General features: G+C 48.7%; 2 protein-coding genes and 1 long non-coding RNA gene across 13 annotated transcripts in view; 2 read left to right on the forward strand and 1 right to left on the reverse strand.

The window, feature by feature from the left end:
- The window catches only part of ZNF746 (zinc finger protein 746), a 74,131-nt gene extending 71,160 nt beyond the window's left edge, over positions 1 to 2,971 (forward strand). For 5 of the 7 annotated variants that reach the window (XM_070459314.1, XM_070459268.1, XM_070459130.1 and 2 more), the window contains exon 7: positions 1 to 2,971. In XM_070459314.1, coding sequence (XP_070315415.1) covers positions 1 to 1,055 — 1,055 coding nt within the window. In that variant the 3' untranslated portion in view covers positions 1,056 to 2,971. The other 2 variants (XM_070459173.1, XM_070459406.1) reach the window with 1 other exon arrangement.
- Positions 1,282 to 18,341, reverse strand: LOC110137244 (uncharacterized). 3 transcript variants are annotated; one of them, XR_011484987.1, is made up of 5 exons: positions 18,051 to 18,341; positions 16,303 to 17,306; positions 5,150 to 5,279; positions 3,963 to 4,344; positions 1,282 to 1,969 (listed from the first exon to the last, which is right to left on the reverse strand). It is a non-coding gene; the product is annotated as an uncharacterized lncRNA (long non-coding RNA). The 3 variants fall into 3 exon arrangements; XR_002313882.2 differs by lacking the exon at positions 16,303 to 17,306; XR_002313883.2 differs by lacking the exon at positions 18,051 to 18,341 and having other exon boundaries at positions 16,303 to 17,588.
- Positions 17,817 to 26,494, forward strand: part of ZNF777 (zinc finger protein 777) — a 26,686-nt gene continuing 18,008 nt past the window's right edge. Inside the window, exons 1-3 of one of the 3 annotated variants that reach the window (XM_020893516.2) lie at positions 17,817 to 17,898; positions 22,977 to 23,837; positions 25,092 to 25,218. In XM_020893516.2, the coding sequence (XP_020749175.2) occupies positions 22,992 to 23,837; positions 25,092 to 25,218 (973 nt within the window). In that variant the 5' untranslated portion in view covers positions 17,817 to 17,898; positions 22,977 to 22,991. Of the gene's footprint in view, positions 17,899 to 18,330; positions 18,699 to 18,999; positions 19,081 to 22,976; positions 23,838 to 25,091; positions 25,219 to 26,494 lie in introns of those variants that run through there. The other 2 variants (XM_070459087.1, XM_020893515.2) reach the window with 2 other exon arrangements.

Consider the following 26,494-nt stretch of genomic DNA (forward strand, 5'->3'; position numbering starts at 1 on the left):
CAGATGTAAAAATTGTGATAAAAACAGAAGTCCAGGAAGAAGAGGTGGTGGCCACACCAGTGCACCCTACTGACCTAGAAGCCCACGGGACACTGTTCGGACCAGGCCAGGCCACAAGGTTCTTCCCCAGTCCTGTCCAGGAAGGAGCCTGGGAGAGCCAGGGCAGCTCGTTCCCTAGCCAGGACCCTGTGCTGGGGCTGAGAGAGCCTACCCGGCCCGAGCGCGACCTGGGTGATCCCAGCCCCGCAGTGACCCAGGATGAGACCCCTCCAGGAGACTGGCTCTTTGGGGGTGTCCGGTGGGGCTGGAATTTCAGGTGTAAGCCTCCCGCGGGCCTCAACCCGAGGAGCGGGCCCGAGGGGCTGCCCTTCTCCTCCTCCGACAACGGAGAGGCCGTGCTGGACCCTGGCCAGGCCCCGAGACCCTTCAACGACCCCTGTAAATACCCCGGCCGGACCAAAGGCTTCGGCCACAAGCCAGGCCTGAAGAAGCACCCGGCGGCACCGCCAGGGGGGCGGCCGTTCACGTGCGCCGCGTGCGGGAAGAGCTTTCAGTTGCAGGTCAGCCTGAGTGCGCACCAGCGCAGCTGCGGGGGCCAGCCCGATGGGGTGCCCGGGGCCGCGGGCGGCGCGCGGGACGGCAGCGGCCTGCGCTGCGGTGAGTGCGGCCGCTGCTTCACGCGGCCCGCGCACCTCATCCGGCACCGCATGCTGCACACGGGCGAGCGGCCCTTCCCCTGCACCGAGTGCGAGAAGCGCTTCACCGAGCGCTCCAAGCTCATCGACCACTACCGCACGCACACGGGCGTGCGGCCCTTCGCCTGCGCCGTGTGCGGAAAGAGCTTCATCCGCAAGGACCACCTCCGCAAGCACCAGCGCAACCACGCGGCCGGCGCCAAGCCGGCCCGCGGCCAGCCGCTACCGCCGCTGCCACCCGCACCCCCCGACCCCTTCAAGAGCCCCGCCGCCAAAGGACCCTTGGCCCCCACGGACCTCGTGACCGACTGGACTTGTGGCCTGAGTGTCCTGGGGCCCACCGACGGTGGGGACCTCTGAGCCCCGCGCGGCCGCCCAACCCTCGGGCCCCTGCAGGCCCCTGTGTAAAGCATCGTCTCTCCAGACGGCCGGGCGGCGTGCGCAAAGCCTCGAAGCCGGACAGAGCCTGGAGGGGAAACCAGATTCCCATTTGCCGAACTGTTCACTGGAGCAGGAGAAACTCCCAGACGGCCCAGCTTCCACCTCTAAACAGTAAAATTCTCTGGTTGTGAAACTGAGCAGCATAGAATCTTAAGTAATTTAATTACGAAACTTTTTTTTTTTAATTCTTGGAAGACAAAGCTGGAAAATAGTAGTAGCACCAATTTAAACTTTAACAGTGTACCTTTGGTTTCTGGATTGCGTGTGTGTTGTGGGCTGTGTCCTTACGGAGTCTTGACAGAGCCGCCGGGAGCTTGGCTGGCCGGGGATGTGGGCGAGGAGGCACTCGGACCTCCCTGGCCCCAGTGACCCCTGGGGGACAGGCCAGTCTCAGCGCGCACACAGCCCCAGGGGAGTGGAGACCCGGCTCTGCCTGGGGCCAGCAGGGTGCCGTGGATGTCCAGTCGCAGCTCGGGCGCAAGGACGACGGAGCCGGAGCGGCCCGGCATCTCCCAGCACCTGTAAAGGCCCCCCGCACAAGTGCCGGCCCTGCCGCGGGCGCCTGCCACCCCATGGCCCTGGGGCGCACGTGACTCGGGGCCTCGTGATGGAGGGCTGTCTGAAGACACCGGTAGGGCTGCAGAGGTGGGGCGGGGGGTGCAGGGTGGAGGGTGGCGGGAGCAGAGCCGGCCACGGGGGCTGCCGTCCTCTGTTCCAGCCGGATGCTTTCTTTTCTCCTCGTGTGGTGTCTTCTCCCTGTCCAAACGCTTCTGCTCCGAATCTCATTTGATCGTTCCTGTGACCTAGTGAAGCACCCGGAGGAGCATCCTTTCCTATAAGAGAGGAGGCAGAAAGTTAACTCCGAGGGGGGACTCAGCTCAGCCTCACGCACCCTGCCTCCGTGTGCACAGTGAGTGCAGACAGCTAGCAAGAGCCTCGGGTCAGCCTCGGCGCACGGTCATCCTGGACCGGCAGTCTGGGGGAGGACAGCTTTTCGCGCTGCCCTTTTGAAAGATTTGCCCCCTGACTGCCCGAACCAGACGTGGTCAGGCCTCACACTTCAGCTGAGCCGCGGCCTCTGACCGGTGGTTGCTCTTCCTTCCCCTCCCACCCCAGGGGCCGGGGCAGGGCTTGCTTGCCCCCTGGCTGGCTGGCATCTTGAAAGAAGGTAGAGTTAGAAATGGGCTCAGGTTTCTTGATCCCACCCCAACGCTGTCCCTGCCACACGAGTATCCATTCCCGTTTTGTTGAGGCAGACGCTGGTTCCTTGACCCCGCCAGGATCTCCTTTCCCGCTGAGGATGGGGAGACCACTGCTCCTGTTCATTCAGCTCCCTTGTGTGTACTTTTATTAGGCAATAGACTAGTTAAGAAAATTGTTTCTATGTACTGTATATTTTGTACCTGTTTACACTTCTAATATTGATATAACTGATATTTTGAAAAAAAAAAAAAAAATGAAGAGGAGACATCCTGTTAAAAATAAAACCTAACCAGCACCGAGGCGGTTTGGTGGGTTCCATTCTTAAACCTGGCCTTTGGCGCTGGTGCCTCTCTGCACGCATCACCCGCGGTCAACTTCTTCTGTACCATCCTTCTGCTCAGGGTCAATGGGCCCAGGGAGGTGACTGTTCCTGAGAGCTGGGATGGGAGAATCCAGAGAAGTTTGGCTTTATGGAGATAAAACTGACATCCGAGAGAAAGTAAAGCCACATCCAGTCCTTTTGCGTCAGGATATAGTCATGGTTTTTGTCATTGAGTTTAATATAATATGATACCATGTACATGAAGATGGGAAGAAAAAAAATTGCAGAATATCAAAGAAAAACTGAAGCTGGATGTTTTCTCTTTGAGTCTTTTCTTGGCTGGGCAGAGGCCAGGAAAGGATCCCGGGTGCCTGTAGTGGCCATAACCCTGATCTTGGAGTGAAGTCTACCTGATGGACTTGAGCCAGGCTGGCTGACACCCACATTCCCACCAACCAGAGTTGACAGTTGTTAGCAATCCTATCTCATGTTTTGGTTACACTCTTGTTTTGATCATTGGTTTTTTTAAGAAAATGAAAATATAAAATTAAAAAAAAAATCCACTCGTTTGTCACTGAGGGCATGGGAGGCAGAGAAGGAAGAGGAGTGAAGTCATCTAGACCCGTGGTGAGATGGCGGGAACAGGCCATGGCATCTCTTTCCTCAGCAGCTCTGACCTGTCTCCTGTGCTTATGGCCCACACTGGCCCCCACTGGCCATGTCTCTAGTGCTTGGAAGTCAACCGGGACACTTCTGGTGTCTGCCCAGCTCGTGGTGCCTCTCTTCCACCACCACGCCCTCACCCATCTTCACGGAGTCCTCATATCCCCCGACCTACACGCTGCATACCTGTTAGGCTAGAACCCATGGCTCATGAATGGACGACTCCTACATTCTGGCTTGGGTGCAGTCTCCAGACAGAGGGCATGGGAGGAAAGGGTTTAGGTAGTGGGGAGGGGAGATGGAGTTAGTTCAGTCTCAAGACTTCCAGAAGGGGGCGTTCAGTCAGTTAGGGAGACCAGACAGGCACTGTGGAATGGGGGCCCCCAGCATGACTCCCAAAGGATTCCTGGGGACCCTTATCTGCTGCTACTCTAGGAATCCCACTGAGGCCTAAGCACAGTGGTCCTTTGTATTAGTTTCCCACTGCTGCTTTAACAAATTACCGCAGACTTCCTGGCCTGAGCTAACTTAAATGGCTTAAACCATTACTGGAGGTCAGAATTCCAAAATGAGTCCCATGGAGCTAAAGTCAAGGGCTGCATTCCTTCTGGAGACTAGAGGAGAACCCATTTCCTCACCTTTTCCAGCTGCTAGAGGCTACCTGCATTCCTTGGCTCGTGGCCTCTTCATCTTCAGAGAGAATCACTCCAACTTCTGCTTCTGTCATCACATTTCTTTTTGACTTGGATCCTCTTGCCTCCCTCTCATAAAGCCTCTTGCCTCCCTCTCATAAAGCCTCTTGCAATTTCCTTGGGCCTGCCCAGATAATCAGAAATGAGCTCTCCATCCAAAGATCCTAATTTAATTACATCTGCAAATTCCCTTTTGCATACTGTAAGGCCACACAGCCACAGGTTCTGGGAATTACGGTGTGGACAGCTTCCCAGATCTCAGGACAGCCCTCAGCACCTCTCCAAGGCCAGGCCAAATCCTCCAGGGATGCTCAGGTGTCTTCTGGCACTGAAATAACGTGCCAAAGTGAGAACATTTGAGATTCATCATCCCCAGTCATTCCTTCATCCTGGCCACCCTCTGCTCCCCATCAAAAGGTACCCATCTGCTGCCTGCCTCCTGTTGACATCTTTCTTTACCTTCATCTTTCTACAGCTTTGTTCTCATTCCTAGGCTTCCAAAAATGGTCCCCATCCCTTCCACCTCTCCATTGTTAAGTAGTAGTGCTACATCATTGTCATGTTTACAGGCAGACTAGGACAAGGTGTGTCAGCTGCACCTTAACCACTTCAACAGCACCAAGATCCATGGAGACTGTGCTGGCTGCGTGTAGCCATTACTCTTTTATGTCTCCCTCCTGGGGAAGATGTCCCCTCCTGTAATGTTCCTGTCACCCTGTCTCTCTTTCTCTGTTTATCAGTCCTTCTTCCACATCAGCAAAGGCTTGCCAGAAGTCCTTCTGGGCAAGTCTGTGATACTGACCCTATCCTGCACTGCTGCCTCCCTCACAGAGACCCAGGGTGCCCTTTCTAACTGGGAGATGTGATCCCTCTCATTCCCAGTTTAAAGTCTTCCAAGGACTCCATCACCTGCATTGAGAATCTAAACTTCAGTGCAGCAATTCAGGTGGCTCCTTCCCTGCCCCATCTCCTGCAGCTCCCCTTGCATCTGACCTTGTAGGTGAACCAAACCCACCTGCCCTTCCTAGAGCATCATGCTGTTCCTCATCTCTGCAAGTGCTGTTCCCGCTGCAGACCATGCCCTGCCTCCCTTTGCCCCACCGCCCTCATCCACCTGGTGTGTCCCTTCTTACCCCTCAGATCATGGTGTCACCCAGCCTTCTCCAGTCTCTGAAGGTGGAATTAATGCCTCCCCTGTTTTCCATAGACACTTGCTCAGACACCATCTGTCATCTCATTGGACGCTCTCCATATCATGTGTTCCTGGAAACAGTATAAAGGCATATGTGTAAAAATGATGCAACCAACAAGGGGGTAATTTCCAAACTATGCAAGCAGCTTGCACAGTTCAATAAAGAAAAAAAAAAAAGAATCAGAAAATGGGCAGAAGACATAAGTAGACATTTCTCTAAAGACATACAGATGGCCAACAATCACATGAAAAGATGCTCAACATCACTAATCATTAGAGAATGCAAATCAGAATTGTAATGAGGTACTACCTCATACCGGTCAAAATGGCCCTCATCAAAAATTCTACAAATAATAAATTTTGGAAACAGTCTGGAGAAAAAAGAACCCTCCTATGCTGTTGGTGGGAATATAAACTGGTCAGTCACTATGGAAAAGAGAACGGAAGTTCCTTAAAAAAACTAAAAATAGGCTTACCACATGATTCAACAATCCCATTCCTGAGCATATATCCAGAAAATGCAAAAAGTCTAATTTGAAAAGATACATGTACTCCAATGTTCACAGCAGCACTATTTATAATAGCCAAGACATGGAAACAACCCAGATGCCCATAAACAGATAATTGGTTTAAAAAATGTGTTATATATACACAATGAAATATTACTCAGCAGGAGGAGAAGGGGGCAACAGAGGATGAGATAGTTGGATGGCACCACCGACTCAATGGACATGAGTTTGAGCAAACTTTGGGAGATAGTGAAAGACAGGGAAGCCTGGAATGCTGCAGTTCATGGGGTCACAAAGAGACATGACTTAGCGATTGAACAACAATAAAAAATAATGAAACACTGCCATTTGCAGCAACGTGGATGGACCTAGAGATTATCATAATAATCAGAGAAAGACATATACTGTATGATATCACTTATATGTGGAATCTAAAAAAATGATTCCAATGAATTTATTTACAAAACAGGAGTCACAGACATACAAAACAAACTGCTACCAAAGGGGAAGAGGTGAAAAGACAGAAAGTATGAGTCTGGGATTAACAGATGCAGGCTACTATACATAATACAGATGAGCAAAAGATTTACTATATAGCAAAGGGAACTATATTCAATATCTTGTAATAACCCATAATAGAAAAATATCTGAATCACTTTGCTGTCACCTGAAACTAACACAATACTGTAAATCAACTATGCTTCAATTAAAATAAAAATGAAGCAATAGACTTATAAGTCATAGAGATAACTTTATTCCCTGACAGTTGTAAAAACAAAGTTCCTGATTTGTGTATCAAGTTTCTCTTCACCCTGAGTATTGTACAATTTATACGTGATTATTTAAAAATCTTAAAAGCACAATTTAGACATTAAGTATATACACTTAAATAATTTATATCTTAAAGTTTTTGGTCAAAAAGTAATAAATATAAAATACTGAGCACACTCCTGATACAAATACCTAGAAATTCCAGATGGGATATAATAAATGTAATTTCAAATAGAGAGCTAATATAAAAAGGAATAAAGGGAAATCATCTTGTGCCAGAAATGAAGATAAAAGAGAGCAGCCATGTTGGAAGCCTGAGAGTAGCGGCCGTACATACCGAGAGTTGGGGTGGAGAGAAGAGTATATAGGCCTTGGGCCCATCAAGGTGAGAAGTCGGAACTAACACCTCCAGATAAAGTCCCTTCAAGGCCTCATTTTCAGAAAATATATGATTCAGAAAAAATGCATCCTAACACAAAAAGACAACATATTACTTGGGGCCTTGAGAAGTGGGTGCTGAGACATAGTGTGAAGTACAAGAGGATTATTGGAGAATGATGCCTATAAAGGTAAAAGGAGGAGGAAACGGGGTTTTGCAGGCAACATCTCAGACCAGGACACAGATCCAGCATCTGTGAAAAGAAAGAGGAGAAGAAGCAGGTTTGGGCATCAGGAAAGACCATGATGCAGCCTTGACAAAGTTTCAGCCAACTGAACAAAGGATTCTAGAGCAAATATTGCCCTTTAGAGGAGTCCTGTATTGGGCAAAAATGATGCTTTCGAACTGTGATGTTGGAGAAGATTCTTGAGAGTCCCCTGGATGGCAAAAAGATAAAACCAGTCAATCCTAAAGGAAATCAGTCCTGAATATTCATTGGAAGGACTGATGCTTAAGCTGAAACTCCAATACTTTGACTACCTGTTGCCAGGAGCCAACTCATCGGAAAACACCTTGATGCTGGGGAAGATTGAAGGCAGGAGAAGGGGACAACAGAGGACAAGATGGTTGGATGGCATCATCGATTCAATGGACATAAGTTTGAGCAAACTCCAGAAGATGGTGAAGGGCAGGGAAGCCTGCCATGCTGCAGGCCATGAGCCATGACTGAGTGACTGAACAACATTAGTAACTGGTCAGTTAACTGCACTTCTTGTAGCTGAATGGTAAGCTCTTGAACAGAGATCTCAGTGGCATGACTCCATGGCTGCCACAGATGACAAAAGGCTTTCTGTCTCAAGCTAAGCTCTGACCTTAGCTGATGGTTGGATGGCATCACCAACTCAATGGACATGAGTTTGAGTAAACTCAGGGAGTTGGTGATTGGACAGGGAGGCCTGGCGTGCTGCAGTCCATGGGGTCACAAACAGTGGGACACGACTGAGCGACTGAACTGAACTGAACTGAAGCTCTGAGTGATGGTAACGGATGGGGTGATATCTTCCTTGAGAATCCAAAACCACAGTTAGTACCTTATGGAGACTGGGATTCAAGTTTATATTACCCTCAGGGCTGATAAATTGACATTAAAATTGGACCTAGGCCAATGAAAGCATTTGAGGTTTCTGGCTGAAGGAAACAAAAACAGGAGGAACTATCCCACAATCCAGACCACAAACCCAGTTCAATATAAGCTCACAATCAGAAATTGCAAAATCCAAAGGAAACAAAACAGCAAACGTTAAGTATCCAAGAACTTGAATTTAGGTAAAATAATTCAAAATAGACTAGAATGTGAATACTTTTATACTTTATAAAAACTAAGGACAGGGAATTCCCTGGCCACCCAGTGGTTAGGTCTCTGCACTTTCACTGCAGAGGATGCAGGTTCAAACCCTAATTGGGAAAATAAGATCCTGAAAGCTGTGCAACTAAAAGTAAGTAAACATACATTGTTATAAAAAAAGGGGGGGGGGGCAAAAGGAAGCAGCATAGAAAAAGCAAGGTTAATAGAAATCAACAAACCTCAAGAAAAATCAAGATACTATTAAAAACAAACATTTTAAAAAGAAAACAGAAGAAAATAGAGCCATTGAAAATTGAAAAATCAATGGACTTGTTAAGGTTAAGCAGCACATCTAGACACAGATGGGAAGAATTATTTAAATGAAAGATAGATGAAGAAAGTACCCAGAATGAAAGACAGATATAATGATGGATGGAAACACATCGTATGCTGAGAACATAGACTAGGAACACCTACCACACATCTATCAAATCAGATTTTCTTATCTAGAAAGAGATAATTAGGAAATTAGAAGAAAATAAATATTTTTGAAAGAATAATTAACATTCTTCAAGAATTAATGAAAGACATAAATCCTCAAATCTAAGAGACACAAATGTAAATCCACACGTATAAACACTGTGGTGAAATTAGAGCACCAAAAGCAAAGCAGAAATCCTAAAAGCAATAAGAGAAAAAGGCAGACTGACATCAAAGAAAGAACTATTAGATTGACAGACTCTTCTATGATAAAAGTGGAGGTCAGAAGACAGTGGACAAACACCTAGAGAGTGATGAGGGAAAATAACTGTCAACCTAGATTTCACACTCTGATCAATTTATCACACACAAACAAAGCCAAATAAAGATATTTTCAGAAGATAAAAATTATAAAACCTCACTGAAAAACTACTGAGGACTATCCTTTGAGAAGTGGCAACTTGAATGCAGTAAGATGAAGGACACAAGAAAACTGATGAGCAAAATAAATTTAGTAATCATGGGTAAATCGCAACGTGCATTGACTTTATAAGACAACGATAAAGACAAGTTTAGGAGATACAAAACAAATGGAACTATAATACCACACAACATGTAAGAAGGATGGAGCATAACTTCATTGAAAGCCTTCCATAGCCCTGGTGATCTCACAAGAAGGGCAGAGAGAGAGACTACATTTAGACTTTGTAAGTCAAACATACATATTTATTATGTTCATAATAGCTGCTAAAAGAAAGAGGTAGAATGGCTCATAGCAGAGAGAGAAGAGGTGACTAAAGAAAATCTGATTAATCTAACAGAAGGTAGAGAAAGGGGGAAAGAAGCAAAGTTACAGTAAAATAAAGATCACAAAATAAGATGACAGAAAAAAATCCAAATATATCTATATTCACTATAAAGAAAATAAGCTCTTCCTTTAAAGACAAATTGTCAGGGACTTCCCTAGTGGTACAGTGACTAGAATTCCACACTCCTAATGCAGGGGACCTGGGTTCCATTACTGGTCAGGGAACTATATCCCACAAGCCACAACTAAAGAGTTCCATGCCACAACTAACAGTTCACATGCTGCAACTAAAGATCCCGCGTGCTGCAATGAAGATCAAAGGTCCCATGTGCCAAATCTAAGACCTGGTGCAGCCAAATAAATATCGAGACATATTATCAGATTATAAAACTATGCAAAAATCCAGCTCTATGATTTGAAGTTTTATGAGAAATATTAATTCATTGGGGGCATAAACATAAAATAGTTTCCTTTTTTCCAATGACTGCCCCTTAATTGTGTTATGTTGACCCTTCTTTTCTTACTGGTTATTCAGTACAATAATGACATCTTTTTGAGATTCCAAAATGTTTCCGAAACTTTCTGTTGTCAGAAAGTCTCATTCCAGCCTCCAGTCTGAACCATGTTTGAACTCAATCAGAGCCGGGGCCCCTACTACTCCAGTTCAGGCCAGATCTGTCTGGGGCACTAGTGGCTTGAAGTGAGGAGAGCACATGGTCTGCTCATCAAACCCTTCCTCCTTTCTCTGTCCCGTATTCCCAGCTTCCTTTACCCACACTTTAGGTTGCGTGTGTGCGTGACAAGTCTCTTCAGTCGTCTGAGATTCTGTGTGACCCCATGGACTGTAGCCCACCAGGCTCCTCATCCGAGGGATTCCCCAGGCAAGAATACTGGAGTGGGTTGCCATCCTCTCCTCCAGAGGATTCTTTCGACTCAGGATCGAACCCAAGTCTCTTACATCTCCTGCATTGACCTTTACCACGAGCACCACCTGGGAAGCCCACACTCTAGCTTAGACCTTTGCAAAGCCTCACCTTGGGCCAAGGCATGGAGCATTTGGAAGGGAGCTGAAGGAGGATGTGGTTGCGTGTGCTGACCAGAGCCCTCCCCGCTCTGGGTCCCACCTGGAGGCCACAGGCCTCTGCTGCTGTGCTGGTTTCTCGGGAGGCGATAGGTGAGGTTATCTTGGGGCAGGGCTCAGCTTCACCCCGTCCTTCTCTCGCCCTGAGACTCACTCCCAGAGGGGTAACTAGAAACATCTGCCCCTAATTCTTCCCAGGGGTGGGTGCGGGAAGAATTCCCAGGCCACAGGTTGGCCTGTGGCCCCGTGCGGATGTGGACAGTGGCAGGGTCCCTGTTCCACCCTGTCTAACTTCTGTGCTCTACAAGAAGGGGAGGAAGCTGCTTGGGTCTTACAGTGCACCATCAGGGATTGAGGGGAACTTGAACGGGGTGGGAGGAGCCTCATGTTTTCCTGGTGATGTTTAAAACCTTCAGAAATTGCTACATTAAATACTGTCTGCTTCCACGTTCCACCATTCCCACAGACTTCAGGAAACATGTATCATGTACCCTCCTCTTCTTCCCTGTAATGGAAGCGAGCCCTGAGCCACACTCCTGGGCTCCACAAAAGTGGACCCAGATCTCTCTTACATGGTGGAAGGGGAGGGACGGCCCAGAAACCCCTTCTCTTGTAGTCCTGTTTATGCTCGGGGGGCGGTGGGGTGGGCAGCAGGGACAGTGTCAGTTCAAAAGTGGTGCCTCCTCACAAGCTCTGTAGGTAGGTGACTGTCCCCATGCCTTTGGGCTGCATGAAATCAAAATGTGAGGTGGTTTAATGCCTTTTGTCCTCAGCTCTGGGCCTTAGCCTCGATTCCCAGACAAAGGTAAAAACACACTTGACATTCTGTAAACAGCATGTGACTAAATACCTAAAACTTAAGGACACAGTATAGTGCAGAGTAAAGAACTGAGAAGGAAAAAAGGCACATCCTCAAACACTGATCAAAAGAAAGCTGGCATAGCAATACAACTGGATAAAACAAGCTTTAAGGCAAAAACCAGTACTAGAACAAAAAGATCACTATGTTTTGAAATAGTGGCAGACTTTATTTTTTTGGGCTCCTAAAATCACTGCAGATGGTGACTGCAGCCATGAAATTAAAAGAAGCTTACTCCTTGGAATAAAAGCTATGACCAACCTAGACAGCATATTAAAAAGCAGAGACATTACTTTGCCAACAAAGGTCTGTCTAGTCAAAGCTATGCTTTTTCCAGTAGTCATGTATGGGTGTGAGAGTTGGACTATAAAGAAAGCTGAGCACCGAAGAATTGATGCTTTTGAAATGTGGTGTTGGAGAAGACTCTTGAGAGTCCCTTGGACTGCAAGGAGATCCAACCAGTCCATCCTAAAGAAAATCAGTCCTGAATATTCATTGGAAGGACTGATGTTGAAGCTGAAACTCCAATGCTTTGGCCAGCTGATGTGAAGAACCGACTCACTGGAAAAGACCCTGATGCTGGGAAAGACTGATGGCAGGAGGAGAAGGGGACAACAGAGGATGAGATGGTTGGATGGCATCACCAACTCAATGGACGTGAGTTTGAGTAAACTCCAGGAGCTGGTGATGGACAGGGAGGCCTGGTGTTCTGCAGTCCACGGGGTCAGAAAGAGTCAGACATGATGGAGCAACTGAACTGAACTGACGTTGTGAAAAAAGTAAGGTACAATGTACCTTGGAGAAGGCAATGGCAACCCACACCAGTACTCTTTCCTGGAGAATCCCATGGACAGAGGAGCCTGGCTGGCCATGGTCCACGGGGTCACAGAGAGTCGGACACAACTGGAGTGACTAAGCAAGCACTATGTACCCAACGGCATGAACTCAGAATACAAAAAGCAAAGGATGACAGAATGAGGAAAAAATAGGAGAAAAATCACAATGGCGTGTTTCTACATACCTCTTTCTCTGTAATTGATAAAACAGACAAAAATTAGTAAAAATATAGAAAATCTGAAAAACAATTATTTTATGTTCTTTTTAAATATACATGGAATATGTACAAAAATTGGCTGCAAAGCAAATTACAACAAATTCCAAATAAGCAATTTTATTCAGACCACTGTTTATAATCACAATGGAATAAAATGATAAATAAATAATAAAATGATACACAAAATATTTTTTAAAAAAGATTAACCACTTATTTAAGAAAAAACAGAGACTTCCCTGGTGGTCCAGTGGCTAAAACTCCAAGCTCCCAATGCAGGGAATTTGAGTTTGATCCCTAGTCAGGGAACCAGATCCCACATGCCACAGCTAAAAGATCCCCTGTGCTACAACTAGACCCCACACGGTCAAATATGTAAACATTTTTAAAGAAGAAAAACAAAACACATTTTGCTGACATGTTAATACTGCCTTACGTGTTTGTTTTTTGGAACAATTCCTATTGTAATAAGTTCATAGCAAAAAACTTAAACTGATTACACAATATTTACTATTAATGTGTCAAATATACAACTGTTAATCTTGAAGGAGAAAATATAGCAAAAGTTTATACAATTACAGAACTAAATTCATAGTGAAAAATATGTGTGTGTTAGTCGCTCAGTTGTGTCCAACTCTTTCCCACCCCATGGACTGTAGCCCGCCAGGCTCCTCTGTCCATGGGATTTCCCAGGCAAGAATACTGGAGTGGGTTGCCATTCCCTTCTCCAAGGAATCTTTGCAACCCAGGGATTGAACCCAGGTCTCCTGCATCACAGGCAGATTCTTTATCATCTGAGCCACCAGGGAAGCAGGGAAATGCAAATCAAAAGCACCATCAGATACTACCTCACACCTGTTAGAATGGCTACTATCAAAACAAAACAAAACAGAAGATGATTAGTGTTGGTGAGGATGCATAGAAATTGGACCCCTTGTGCACTGTTGATAGGAAAGTAAAATGGTGCAACTGCTATGGAAAACATTATGGTGGTTCCTCAAAATATTAAAAATGGAACCCATATGATCTAGCAATTCAGCTTTGAGTACATACCCCAAAGAATTGAAAGGTGCGTCTCGAGATATTTATGCAACCATGTCCATAGCAGCATTATTCACAATAGCCACAGAGGAACGGATGAGCAAAATATGATCTACACATACAATGAAATATAATTCACCCCTAAAATGGAAGAAAACTTTGACATATGCTACAACATGGATAAATCTTTTTTTTTTAATTTTTGCTCATATGTAAGACCTTAGTCCCTGGAGCAGGGATCAAACACTCAGCCCCTGCATTGGAAGGTGGTCTTAACCATTGGACTATGGGGGATCTCCCCAAGGAGTCTGTGCTTATTTATTTATTTTTGGCTGCACCTGGCTGTTTGTAGGAGCTTAGTTCCCCGACGAGAGATGGGACCTGGACCCACAGCAGTGAAAGCCTATGTCTCAATCACTGGACCACCAGAGAATCCCCAACAAGGATGAATCTTGATGATGGACATTATGTTAAGTAAAATAAGCCAGTCATAAAAAGACAAATAATATATAATTCTACTTACATGAGGTACCTGGAATAGTCAGGTTCAAAGAGACAGAAAGAAGAATGGTAGTTGCCCAGAGCTGGGGCTGGGGGAAATGGGGAGTGATTGCTGGATGGGTATGATGTGTTAGTTTTGCAAGATAAAGAGTTTTGGAGATTGGCTATACAACAGTGTGAATGTACTAAATACTACTGACTTTGAAGTGTACACTTTAAAATGGTTAAAATGCTAAATTTTATATCGTGTATTTTACAGGAATTAAAAAAATTTTTTTAATTGGGCAAAGATTCTGAATAGACATTGCTCCAAAGAAGACATACAAATGACCAACATGCACATAAAAAGATGCTCAACATCATTAGGCATTAAGGAAATGGAAATCTAAACTACGGTTGAGGGGCTTCCCTGGTGGCTCAGTGGTAAAGACTTCGCCTGCCAATGCAGGAGACACAGGTTCCACCCCTGGTCCAGGAAGATCCCACCTGCCGTGGACCGACGATGCCCGAGTGTCACAGCTACTGAGCCTGTGCTCTAGAGCCCACGTGCTGCAACTACTGAAGCCTGCCTGCCCTGGAGCTCATGCCCCACACAAAACAAGAGAAGCCACTGCAGTGAGAAGTCAGCACGGCAATGAAGAGCAGCCCCCGGTCGGCACAACTAGAGAAAAGCCCAAGCAGCCACAAAGACCCAGAGCAGCTAAAAATAAATAAATAAAACTATTTTTTAAAAAACCACAGTGAGATACCACTCCACACCCAGAGATCGCTATAATAAGAAAGATAATTAAGGATTGGTGAGGATGTGGAGAAATCGGGACCCTCTTACACTGCTGGTGGGAATATAAAGTGTAGCTTCTTTGGAAAACAATTTAGCAGTTCCTGAAAAATATTAAGTAGTTGGTCCAAGTAAGAGTAATCCTACTCTTGGGTTTACACCCAAGAGAAATAAGAATATCCATCCATACAAAAATTTGTCCACAAATGTTCACAGCAGCATTTTTGATAACAAAGAGTAGAAACAATCTAAAAGCCTATCAAGTGATGAACTGATAAATGAAATTGGGTCTATTCATACAACACAGTATTATTTGGCAATAACAAGGAATGATATACTCTCATGCGACAACATGGATGAACTTTAAAAACATTATGTGAGTACAAAAAGCCAGTAAACATTGACCACATATTACATGATTCTATTTATTTGAAATGTCCATATAGGCAAATCTATAGAGACGGACAGTGGATTAGTTGTTACCCAGGACTGAGTGGGAGTGGTAGGGGCAAATAGAGAATGACTGCTATTGGGTACAGGGTTTCTTTTCAGAGTGATGAAAATATTCTACACTTGGGCCATGGTGATGGGGGCATAACTCTGTGAACATAATAAGCCACCGAATTGTACACTTTACATGAAGGGATTTAATGCTATGCGAATTATATCTCAGTAGAGATGCAACTTACATTAAAAGCTAAAAGAATCAATTCTAGATTAAAGATCTGTGTACAAGTTAAACTGTAAACAATTTAGAATAAAAAATTGAGACATATCCTTAAGGCATTGGATAGGGAAGAAAATAAACAAAAATAAAAGTACAAACCCTAAAGTTAAAGTACTAAATTTAATTATATTTAAATGTAAATATCTGTGTAACATATATTACCATGAAAAATGTTAACAGAAAAGACAGGGACTTCTGTAGTGGTCCAGTGGTTAAGACTCCCAGCTCCCAATGGAGGGTGCCTGGGTTCTATTCCTGGTCAGGGAACTAGATCCCACATGCCCGAACTAAGAGTTCACATGCCACAACTAAAGAGTCAGCATTCCGCAGAAGACCCAGCGCAGCCAAATAAATAATTTTTTAAAAGAAAGAAATTTCTTTTCTGAAAAATTTAAAAAGAAAAGACAGGAGACAGACTGGGAGAAGATATTTGCCATGTGCACGACCAACAATGTATTATGCTGGTTATAATGTCTAAGAACAACAGCCCAAAGGACAGTGGATAAACTATAAGGTTAAAGCACACAGGTGCAGTGGTATAATTTATGTGAAGCAGGCTGTTGAAACTTAAAGATGTATATTGTAAAATGTAGGGCAACCATTAAAAATGATGTATAACTAATTAGTGACTGATGAAAATAGAATTACTAAGAAAAACACTCAATCCAAAAACAGGCAAAAGAAAAGGAAAAAGTATGATTGAATACATGGAACACAGAAAACAACTATGGTGAGTAGTAAGATGGGAGACTTATATGCATCACTTTAAGTGTTTGGTGATAGAATTAATATCCAGAATATGGGTTTTTTTTTTTTTAAGCCTGTAAATCAATAAGAAAAAGACTTTACAACAGAAATACTGACAAAGGATATAAAGGGGAAATTCACAGAGGAAGAAACTAAATATCTAGCAAACATGAAAAGATGCTCAACTTCCTTAATAGTCAGGGAAATACAAATAAGTAAAATAATGAACTGCCATTTCACACTCATTGTGCTGACAAAGGTTTAACGTCCATTATCAGGAAGTGTTGGTGAGGATGGGGACCTAGGCACTGCTGGTGGGCGTGTCACCGGGCCCCCCTCTCTTTGGTGAGCACTCTGGGGAGTCCAGGGAGGATGAAAGAGCTCCCGTCCCCAGCACCGAGCGTCTGTGTCTCAGTGTCCCTCCAAGAACCACTTTGCCCTGTGGGCAAAGAGACATTTATGGGGATTCCCCTGTGGGGAGTGGAACGTAAACGAGTTTATCTATTCAATGAAATACTATACAGTGGTTAAAACGAATGACCCAGGCATGCTTGTTTAAGCATGACTCAATCTCAGAAACATAATGATGCATGGAAATAAAGCAAGTTCCAACAGGATATGAACTGACCTACATTATTCAAGGAAAAGTCTTGGATATCGAAACGAGTGCATGCACTGTATACTGACACATGGTAGGAAAAGCACCGGGGAAGGGAAGGGGAAGAAAGGATTCGGTGGCCCTGGCCTTCTCTCTACCGGTTATTTTTCCATTTTTTAAAGAGAGATCTGACAGCCGACTAAGTCTGGTCCTTGTTGTCTCTCAGGGCAAGCCCACCGGCCCTGACCACCCCTTCCCCCCCTCCCCGGGGTCCCTTTAGGTAAACAAATAGACTACTTTTCTCTCTTCTTCAGTTCCTTCGAGTTGGGTTTTCATCGCCTGCCTAGACTTTCTTTTCCGTGTCATTTCCCGCCCTTGCTGCCTCGATAGGTACTTCATAAATACGTGTGTGTGTAGGTGAACCTGTCCAGGAAAGAGGGAGTCGCCGAGTCCACGCTCTCCCCTCCATTCCTCTTGGGATCGCTCTCCCCCACCCTTCGAAAGAGCATTCCTCCCAGGGACCGAAAGAGGCACTTGAGGTAAACAAGTCACGTCCCACCACCCGGCCTCAGTTTCCTCCCGGACGCCGGCTCGCGCCCTCCACCCCCGCCTGCCAGCCCCCCAGGCCCTCTCCGGTCCTCCCTCCGCATTCCGTCCTTTCAGGTCGAAAACAAACACCCCGGGCGCGTCTCACAAAAAAAAGCACCCAACCCCCTGGCTCCCCGGGAACCCCGGCTGCACAGAGCCCGGTCACATGAACTCCGGGCTTTTTTTTCCCCTTGGTGTGACGGGCTTCTCAGATCCCTTTGTGAAGCGCAGGTTTTTGAAAAGGGAACGACCCGGGTTCTGGGTTTGAGAGGAGCCGGGGGGGACCCGGCGGGAGGAAGGCTGTCGGAGCCAATCAAGCCGCCTCCAGACCCCAGCACGTCGCCTCTCGGCCGCGCGCGGTTATTTCTCCTCCGCTCTCCCGCCTCCGGGTCTCGCCCTAGGGTGGCCGGCGAGGCGAGGACCCCAGGTGAGAGGCCGGGGGGCGGGGGGGCGGCCCACGGGGGTCGGGGAGGCGGGAGGCCCGAGCGGTTCGGCCCGGGCGGCACGACGGGCTGGCCCCGGGGCTCAGGGCGTGTCCGTCGCCGCCCCGGCTGCTCGCTCGACACTGTTCGCTCCTACCGGCTGTAGATGGAGCTGTCTGGGTTCCTGCAGCCTCCGACGAGCCTCGGAGTGTTTCTCTTTAAACGGCCTGAGAGGGACATGCCTCCCAGGATGCAGTTTGTATCAACATGGCAGCTGCTGTGCAGCTCCCCTGCTGAAGAGGCGCCGGGACGGCAGCGCAGCTCGCAGCCCGGGGCCGGGGCCGGAGCCGGGGGGTCGCAGCCGCGGCCGCTGAGGGGCCGCGCGCGCGCGGGCCGGTGCTGAGGGCCGGGGCCCAGCTCGCGGCCGGGGCGCAGCCCGCTGGGGCCACCCGCACCGCCGCGCGCCCCGCTCCGACGCCGCCGCCGGGCTCGGCCGCTCCGTCCCCGCCCGCCCCTAGGAGGCCGGGCCCGACGGCCGCGAGAGCCCGGGCGGGGAAGGCCAGGCCGGGCGGGCGCCGCCTGCGGAGAGACCGGGGGGTGGGGTGGGGGGGCCGGCCTGCGTGGGGCCGCGCGGCGGCGGCGGCGGCGGCGGCGGCGACTCCGGCTCCGGGCCGGACAGCGCAGGGCCATGGCCGAGGCGGCCCCGGCTCCGGCGAGGGCGGCCCGCGCTCGCACGGACGCGCGGACTCGGGGCCCTGGGGACGGCCTGCGCGTCCCGGGCTTGGCGGCCCGGCCTGGGGTCTCGGTAAGGGACGGAAGCGCCGCGACGTGGGGGCGGGGGGCCTGGAGGGCTCGCGCGCCCCTGCTCAGGAAGGCGGGGGGCTGGGGGGGCGGCTGCGGGCGGGGAGCCGGGTCGGGGAGCCGGCGGCCGTCCGGGCACGCCTGCGGGGACGCCCGGGGCCTGGCACGCACGCGGGCCCGGAGGCGGGCGCCGGGGCGGCGCGCCTCGTTCCCTGCGGAGCCGGCGCCGCGTCCGTCGGGGTTGCCGCCGCACGTTTTCCGCAGAGCTCGGCCCCGCCGAGCCTTCCGCGGTCGGAGCGCGGCGCTGACGCGGCTCTCCCCATTTCGCAGAGCGGAGACACTGAGGCACGGACATCTGGCAGCGACCGGCCCTGCCTGCCCCCAAGGTCACGTAGCGAGTCATCCGTGGCTCGGCGCCCGCGTCCGCAGAAATACCTGCCTCCGGGCCGCCGCGGGCCTGGACGGGAAGGGGGGCGGCCCTGGCGGCGGCCTCCTCTGGGGCGGGGGCCTGGGCCGCCGCGCTGGGGCCGCGGCCCGTCGGGGTGGGGGGAGGTGATGGTCGGGTGGGAGGCCGGGCAGCGCCCAGCCGAGCGTCTCGGGCGTGGGGAGCAGGTGACCCTCGGGCTCGGGCGCCTAGGCCTCCAGCCTCTCTGCGTCCGGAGGCCTGGTCGAACTCGGTGTCCGGACGGTTGGGGTCTGGGCAAGCGAGCTACGAAGGGTTTGGGGGTTGGTGTGCCCCTATCAGGGGGCCGTTCTTAAAAATCAGTCTCAGAGCTCCCCGCCGACCTGCTCTTTAAAATGCAGTAGTCGTGCTGGGAGGAGGATTGCTGCATGGGAGGCAGAGCCCTGAGCCTCAGTTTCCTGTTAGGTACAGGAAGGGGTCGGGATATAGGGCTTTCTGAAGAGCCTCTGGGCTTAAAATAATAATGATAACAATAAAAGCAACGCTATGAAAAAACAAAATGGTTGTTAAGTGCCTAGGTCTCCAGGACCCTTGAATAGTATATAATTCTGAGTGAACCACATTGGGTCATAGGAGACAATGGCATGGCTTTATAAGTCAAGGTAGATATGATGAATTTTTCTGCTAATGAATGAATCCTGGAGACCCCATCCGTTTAGGACACATGGGGTAGGGAGGGTGGGTTAACTCCTATGAAATAAGAACCAGAGGAATTCTCTCCCTGTCCCCAGCAGTTTGAGAATGTAAGCTTATTAATCTTACATATCATATTTACAGCTCCATTCCTCCGTTTGGCCATTTCTTTCTGCTTAGTGTAATATCAAGCCACAAGTTTACTGGGACTGATGAAAATAGAGCCAGGGGCTTTTATTTGGGGGCGGTGGAGGGGATGCTCTCCTGTGGCCCCTCATGGCTCTACAGTGCTCAGAATCCGGAAATGGATAGAGACACTGTAATAATAGAGAGCAAAGAACTGGTATTTTCCTTTGAGCTCTGATTAGACTGCTTAGTAAAGATGCCTTGCTCTAATGGCTTTATATACTGTCCTGAAGCTTTTCTTCATTGTTTCCAGTTAAACCCCTGGATCACGCCCGGGAGACTCACTTGGCCCCTGGGGATTTTCCCTTCTTCCTACTAGTTGTAGGCAAATACCCTAATCCCCTTGTGAGGACAGGGCCATACCTGTACCTGTTGTGTTGCATTAGGCTCCTCACTTTCCCTGTGTCTGAGATTCCTATCCCAGATGGTTGTCTGGTCGCTCCCTCGCCTGTGAAGAGTTGAGAGGTGGCTTAATTGTTGATGAGCCTTCAGATTCAGGGGTCTGTGATGCCCTTGAGAGTGCTTGCTGAATTTTGGGTATGTGCTCCTGTGTGTTTTTGATAGGGAGAATCCATAGTTTTCATGAGCTTTTTGAAGGGGTCTCTGACTCCACCATTAAATCAGAATGTCCATGGGCAGGGCCTTCCCACAGGTCTTTGTTTAATCTCCAAGCCTTCGAATTTTAGAGTTAAAAAGGATTCAAAACACACACTGACCAGCTGTCTCAGTTGGTACGTGAGGCCCAGAGGCGACCTACAGCGTAGGCTGAAACGCAGACTTTGGAGCCAGACGGCTGTGTGACCTTGGGCTAGTTTCTTAGCCTCTCCAAACCTCCACGCCTTCCTGTGCTAAGTGTGGATAAGAATTCTAGTTGTCCCTGTTTATAAGGTTTTGTGAAGAGTAAATTAGATAAACCGTGTAAAACACAGTTCATGGCACACAATAAAGGCCAAATAATTGTCAGCTTTTACCTGACTAATTAGCCCTCACATCTGGTTCCCTGCAAAGCTGCTGGGTTGTACTACCTCGGAAACCTTTTGCCTGAACAAGGTCTTGAATCTTCAGTCCTTGTCTTAAAAGCCTGATGCTGTCTCAGTTAAGCTACACATAAATGAATGAATGAACAAATGAAAGAAAGCATTAGAAGGTATAAGTAGGTTTAGATGAATCATCTTTGATAGATGATTCAAAGAACTTCATTATTAACTCTATATTTTTTTCCTACTTTATACCATACAGTCCATGGAATTCTCCAGGCCAGAATACTGGAATTAGTAGCCTTTCCATTCTCCAGGGGATCTTCCCAACCCAGGGATCAAACCCAGGTCTCCCACATTGTGGGCAGATTCTTTACCAGCTAAGCTGCAAGGGAAGCTCAAGAATACTGGAGTGGGTAGCCTATCCCTTCTCCGGGGGATCTTCCCAACCCAGGGATTGAACCGGGGTCTCCTGCATTGCAGGTGGATTCTTTACCAACTGAGCTATTAGGGAACCCCCTTCATTATTAACTCTAGTAACATTTTGTAACCCTGTCATTTATACTTTTCATTCAGCAGACATGTGTTGAGCACATACTGTGTTTCAGACTGGACACCAGGGATATGCTAATTTTCAAATGAAGAAAAAAGGAATTTCAGTTACTTTAAAGATAACTTCTATCTGGCACATAATAACTGGCCATTCAGCAGATTCATTGAAAGAAGAGTATGCTTGACAAACATAGATAAAGAAGAAATTCTTTTCAGTTCCAATAAACATATTGATTGTCTGGATAGATAGAAACAGCGCTGGTCACTCAGAAGACCTTGGTTTCACCTCTATGATGATACAAGCTTTCCTTGAACATGGACATAGCAAGGCAGGGAATGGGGAAAGTGTGAATAATTGAAACCCCCTTCAAGTAATTGAAGGAGTCGGTCTTTATTTTGGCTCCAGTCTCCACCAACCATGACACAGGTCATGGAACTGGCTGACTTCAGCTCTGTTTCCCATCCTGCCAGACCTCCATTTTTCCTCCATCCCACCTCATGAACCATGGGGAGGACCCTGACAACCAGGGTCCCCCTACCACTGGGGACCCTCTGCCCAGGAACCTTGGCTCTGAATTGCCATGCCCACCGCACCTGTGTCAGTGTCTCTTTTCTCTGCATATCACAGGAGCCAGCCCATGTGCCCAGTAGCCCATTCAGCCTCTCCAGTAGGGGCTGGGTCCGCAGAACGTGTTTCAAAGGCAAACCTATACTGTATCAACTCTCTGAGAAATGTTATTAAGTCAACAATTCAGCTTTTTATCAAAAGGTCTGGGAAGCTTTAGGTAATTGTGTATCCTTACTGTTGGTCAAAACAAGGAAAAGAACATGGGTACCACTACTACCTGATGATACAAATAGAAGTGGTGGGGCTGAATGTTGCGTTCACCTCCGAGGTAAGTTCCTCCGTAGAACCAGCCCCACCTTGCTGGCAGTCTTCAGCTAGCCCGGCATTAATAAGATTCTGCTCTATTGCTTTTCAGAACTTTACTCTATATTTAGTGCTCATTGCTTGAAAAACTCAGTGAGGTAGCAGGTGGGTGAGATATTATGACCCTGTCTAATGGCTGAGGACCCTGAGAACAGAAGACGAATAGTCGGGCCAGGGCGACCCAGGCAGCATTGGTATAGATGGTGCTGAAAACCGAGTGTTCCAGCTCAAGGCCAGTAACCTTTCTCCTCTCCCACACCTCTACTCGTGAGATGACTCCTGCACAGTGTATGTTGTGAAAAGGGAGATGGCTCTATAGAAGCAGAGGTGGTGTTACCATCTTTTATTTGTTGTTAATAGTAGTTGTATCATCCACACGTAGATCAGCGTGAGGGTCTCAAGAAGAGACTCATGTCCATGGAGCGTATCGTATTGTTACAAAGCCCGAAGCCCCTTTAATGTGAGTGTTTATCTTTGGAATTTATTTGCCTGCTGGAGACTCTTGGCCTTCAATGCTGTCCTTTCTCTCCCTGAACACAGGTCCAGCAGTTGGACATGGAGACCCAGCGCTCCTCCCCTCTGTCATTCCCCAACGTCCTGCAGGAAGAAACTTCACGTCAGGCCCCAGCTGGACTCGCTCGAGAAACTCTGTTCCAATCCCACGTGCTTCCCCCAAAAGAACTCCCTTCTTTGTCTCCCGCTGTCTCCCGGCAAGGCTGCCTACCCCAGACTCCCGGCGCCCCCAGGCAAGAGACTTCTGGCCGAATGCCGCCGGTGCTCCAGAAGGGACCCTCACTCCTGTACCCTGGTGCTTCCGAGCAAGACACTCGGATCCAGGGCCCCCTGACTTCCCCAGAAGAGCCCCCGTATCCGCCCCCCGCCACTGCCGAACAAGAGATGTCCCTTCTCTCCCACTCCGCCCACCATCAAGAAGCCCCGCTCCACTCCCCCGAAGTTCCTGAGAGAGACCCCCTGACCCTGTCCCCCACCGTGCCCGAGACCGACATGGACCCCCTGCTCCAGGGCCCGGTTTCCCAAAAGGACACCCCCTTCCAGATCTCTGCTGCGGCCCAGAAGGATACCCCACTCCCAACGGCAGAGATCACCCGCTTGGCTGTGTGGGCTGCTGTCCAAGCGGTAGAGAGGAAACTGGAGGCCCAAGCCATGCGGCTCCTGACCCTGGAGGGCCGGACTGGCACGAATGAGAAGAAGATCGCCGACTGTGAGAAGACGGCCGTGGAGTTTGCCAACCACTTGGAGAGCAAGTGGGTCGTGCTGGGGACCCTGCTGCAGGAGTACGGGCTGCTGCAGAGGCGGCTGGAGAACATGGAGAACCTACTGAAGAACAGAAACTTCTGGATCCTGCGGCTGCCCCCCGGCAGCAATGGAGAAGTTCCCAAGGTAACTTTATCCCAGCCGGGGCTTCCCAAGGAGTGACTGGGACTGGCATGGATTTTAGGAATTTAGTATCAAAGAAAAGGAAAGCTATGGGTAAGAAGGAAAAGAATCTGATGATGTCTGGTCCCCAGCTCCACTAAGAACAGGACACACCCAGACCAAATGAATTCCTCCTGTTGCTGAAAAGCATAGGTTATAGATCAGAGAGACGTCCTAGTGATGGGAGTGTCACGGTAAGAGGTTCAGTCGTGACATCTAGGGATGAAAGGCACATTGAAGGCCAAGTGGTTGAGCTGTGGACAAGTGTGGACCAGTGTAGTTTCTTGGCGGGGTGGAAGGAGGACTCTGCGAAATGTTACAGGGCCCTGTCCTGTGCAACATTTGTATCAGTTAACTTATAAGTCATGTTAATGCCAGTAAAAATGTGCTTTTCAGAGATGTCCTAAAACACCAGAGGACAGTTAGGTTTTAATATTGTTTCCCAGAGGAGAGCACTTGAACGTGGACTGGTTTTCTGTTTTTGTTTGTTTGCTTGTTTTATGCTACTGTCTCTTTGCACAGCCTCAGGGCAGGGCCGGGGTGGGGACGGGGGAAGATGCATGGACCCTGTTGTGTAGGCCGGCGCTTTGCAGGTCGTGTTATGTACATGAATCACTTGGAAGTGTGTGTCTTAGTCGCTCAGTTGTGTCCAGCTCTTTACGACCCCATGGACTGTGGCCTCCTCTGTCCATGGGATTCTCCAGGCAAGAATACTGGAGTGGGTTGCCATTCCCTTCTCCAGGGGATCGTCCCCAGCCAGGGATCCAACCCAGGCCTCCTGCATTGTAGGCAGACTCTTTGCCATCTGAGCCACCAGGGTAAGTGGCTGAATCACCTGGGGATCTTACTAAATGCTGAGTCTGAATCAGTGGGTCTGGAGTGGGGCTTGTGAGTCTGCATTTCCAGCATGTTCCCCAGCGGTGCCATTGCTGCTGGTCTGCAGACCACGCTTTACAACAGCAGGGATTGTCCTCTTAGAGGAGAAGGGGACCAGACAGCCCCGGGCCCTGACTCTCTCGGGCCTGGACAGTGGCTGAAGCTTCCTGATTTCTAGAGAGGTCCCTGGTGAAAACCCACAGCTGGACCTTTTCTGCTCCAGGCCTGAGAGTTTTGACATAGGCCCAGGGGGCGGGAGCTGTTCTCAGCTTTGGGATCCAGCAGCCCAGGCCCTGTGATGCTCTCAGGTGGGTCAACGCTGAGCCTGTTGTGTGGTTTCAGGTCCCTGTGACGTTCGACGACGTGGCCGTCCATTTCTCGGAGCAGGAGTGGGGGAACCTGTCCGAGTGGCAGAAGGAGCTGTACAAGAATGTGATGCGCGGCAACTACGAGTCTCTGGTTTCCATGGGTAAGAAGACGGCTGTCTGCCCGCGGCTTCCTGCCGGCCTGCTGGGGGCTCGTTAGGAAGCTTTGGGGCCTCTGAGTGCCCAGAAATCATTTTCAAGAGCACAACAAACAAGAACAGGCACCCATATACCCACATACACCAATGCAGCCCAGATGAGCACAGTTTGTAAACAGAGACAACACTCTATGGAGAAGCCACAGGGGTCAGGGGGACAAACTAGAACATCAGTGGTGTGTGTATATACATAGATATAAAACTTAAATTCAGTTTGTCCAGCAGACCCTTACTGAACAAAGTGTGAGGTGCCTTGTGAGAACTGCATTTAAACAGCACACCTTTCCCATGTGAGAGTTAGGACAGGTGTCAGCCCTGAGCACTGCCATTGACTGAGAGCTCTCGTCCCCCTTGTGCAGAGAAACGGTGTGACCCCGGGGGTTAAAGGAACATCCTAGGTCCCCACCGGGAGGTCACAGTTTCACCAAGATCTCTCCTCCCCCCAAATCTGTATATTCTTATTATCTTTGTTAATGACAGTATTTGAGGATGAGTACTTAGGAAGATAAGCTTTAGTATTATGTGTATCCTTTTCTCTGATGTGGGGAACTCTTTGGACACACACCTGCACATGCACACACACAAAATTAGAAAAACATTAAATATGCTGTTGCATAGAAAATTTGATCCTTGCTGGAACTGTTACTTTTATCCATCTATACCTCTCCATGGGATACCTTTTTTTTTCCCTTTCCTTTTTAAAGTATATGCATAATTGTGTGAATGCAACACTTTAGGTTTGTATGATAATGAGCAGCCCCACCCTCGAGTCAGTGCCGCTCCCCCACGGGAACCAGCGTGGACCCTGGGGCCTATACTGTTTCCCATCATTTTGTGCACTCGTGCACGTGTGGTTTGTGGTTTGCACAAATGGGATCCCCCACTTATTTTACCAGCGGTAGCCAGAGACAGCTCCTGTGTCAGCCCACAGGCCCACTTGAAGGGCAGTGCAGTGTTCCTGGTGAACCGTTGTGCTGGTGATATTGAACTATTGATGAGTGGCAGCCCGAGCCTGTGCTCACTGCTACAGAGGGTTGCAGTCAGGATCTCTCTGGGTTTGTGCACTTCCGCGAGTATTTCTACAGGATGGATTCCAGGAGGTGGGTTTGCCAAGGAAAGAGGGTGCTTATGTACACCGTCACGGGCATTTCTGTGGGCCATCCCCAGGGCTGTGTGTGTTCACATAGCAGTGTGACAGCACCATCTCCACACCCTTAGCCCA

The sequence above is a fragment of the Odocoileus virginianus genome, chromosome 1, assembly GCF_023699985.2.
Source record: "Odocoileus virginianus isolate 20LAN1187 ecotype Illinois chromosome 1, Ovbor_1.2, whole genome shotgun sequence".
NCBI lineage: Eukaryota > Metazoa > Chordata > Mammalia > Artiodactyla > Cervidae > Odocoileus > Odocoileus virginianus.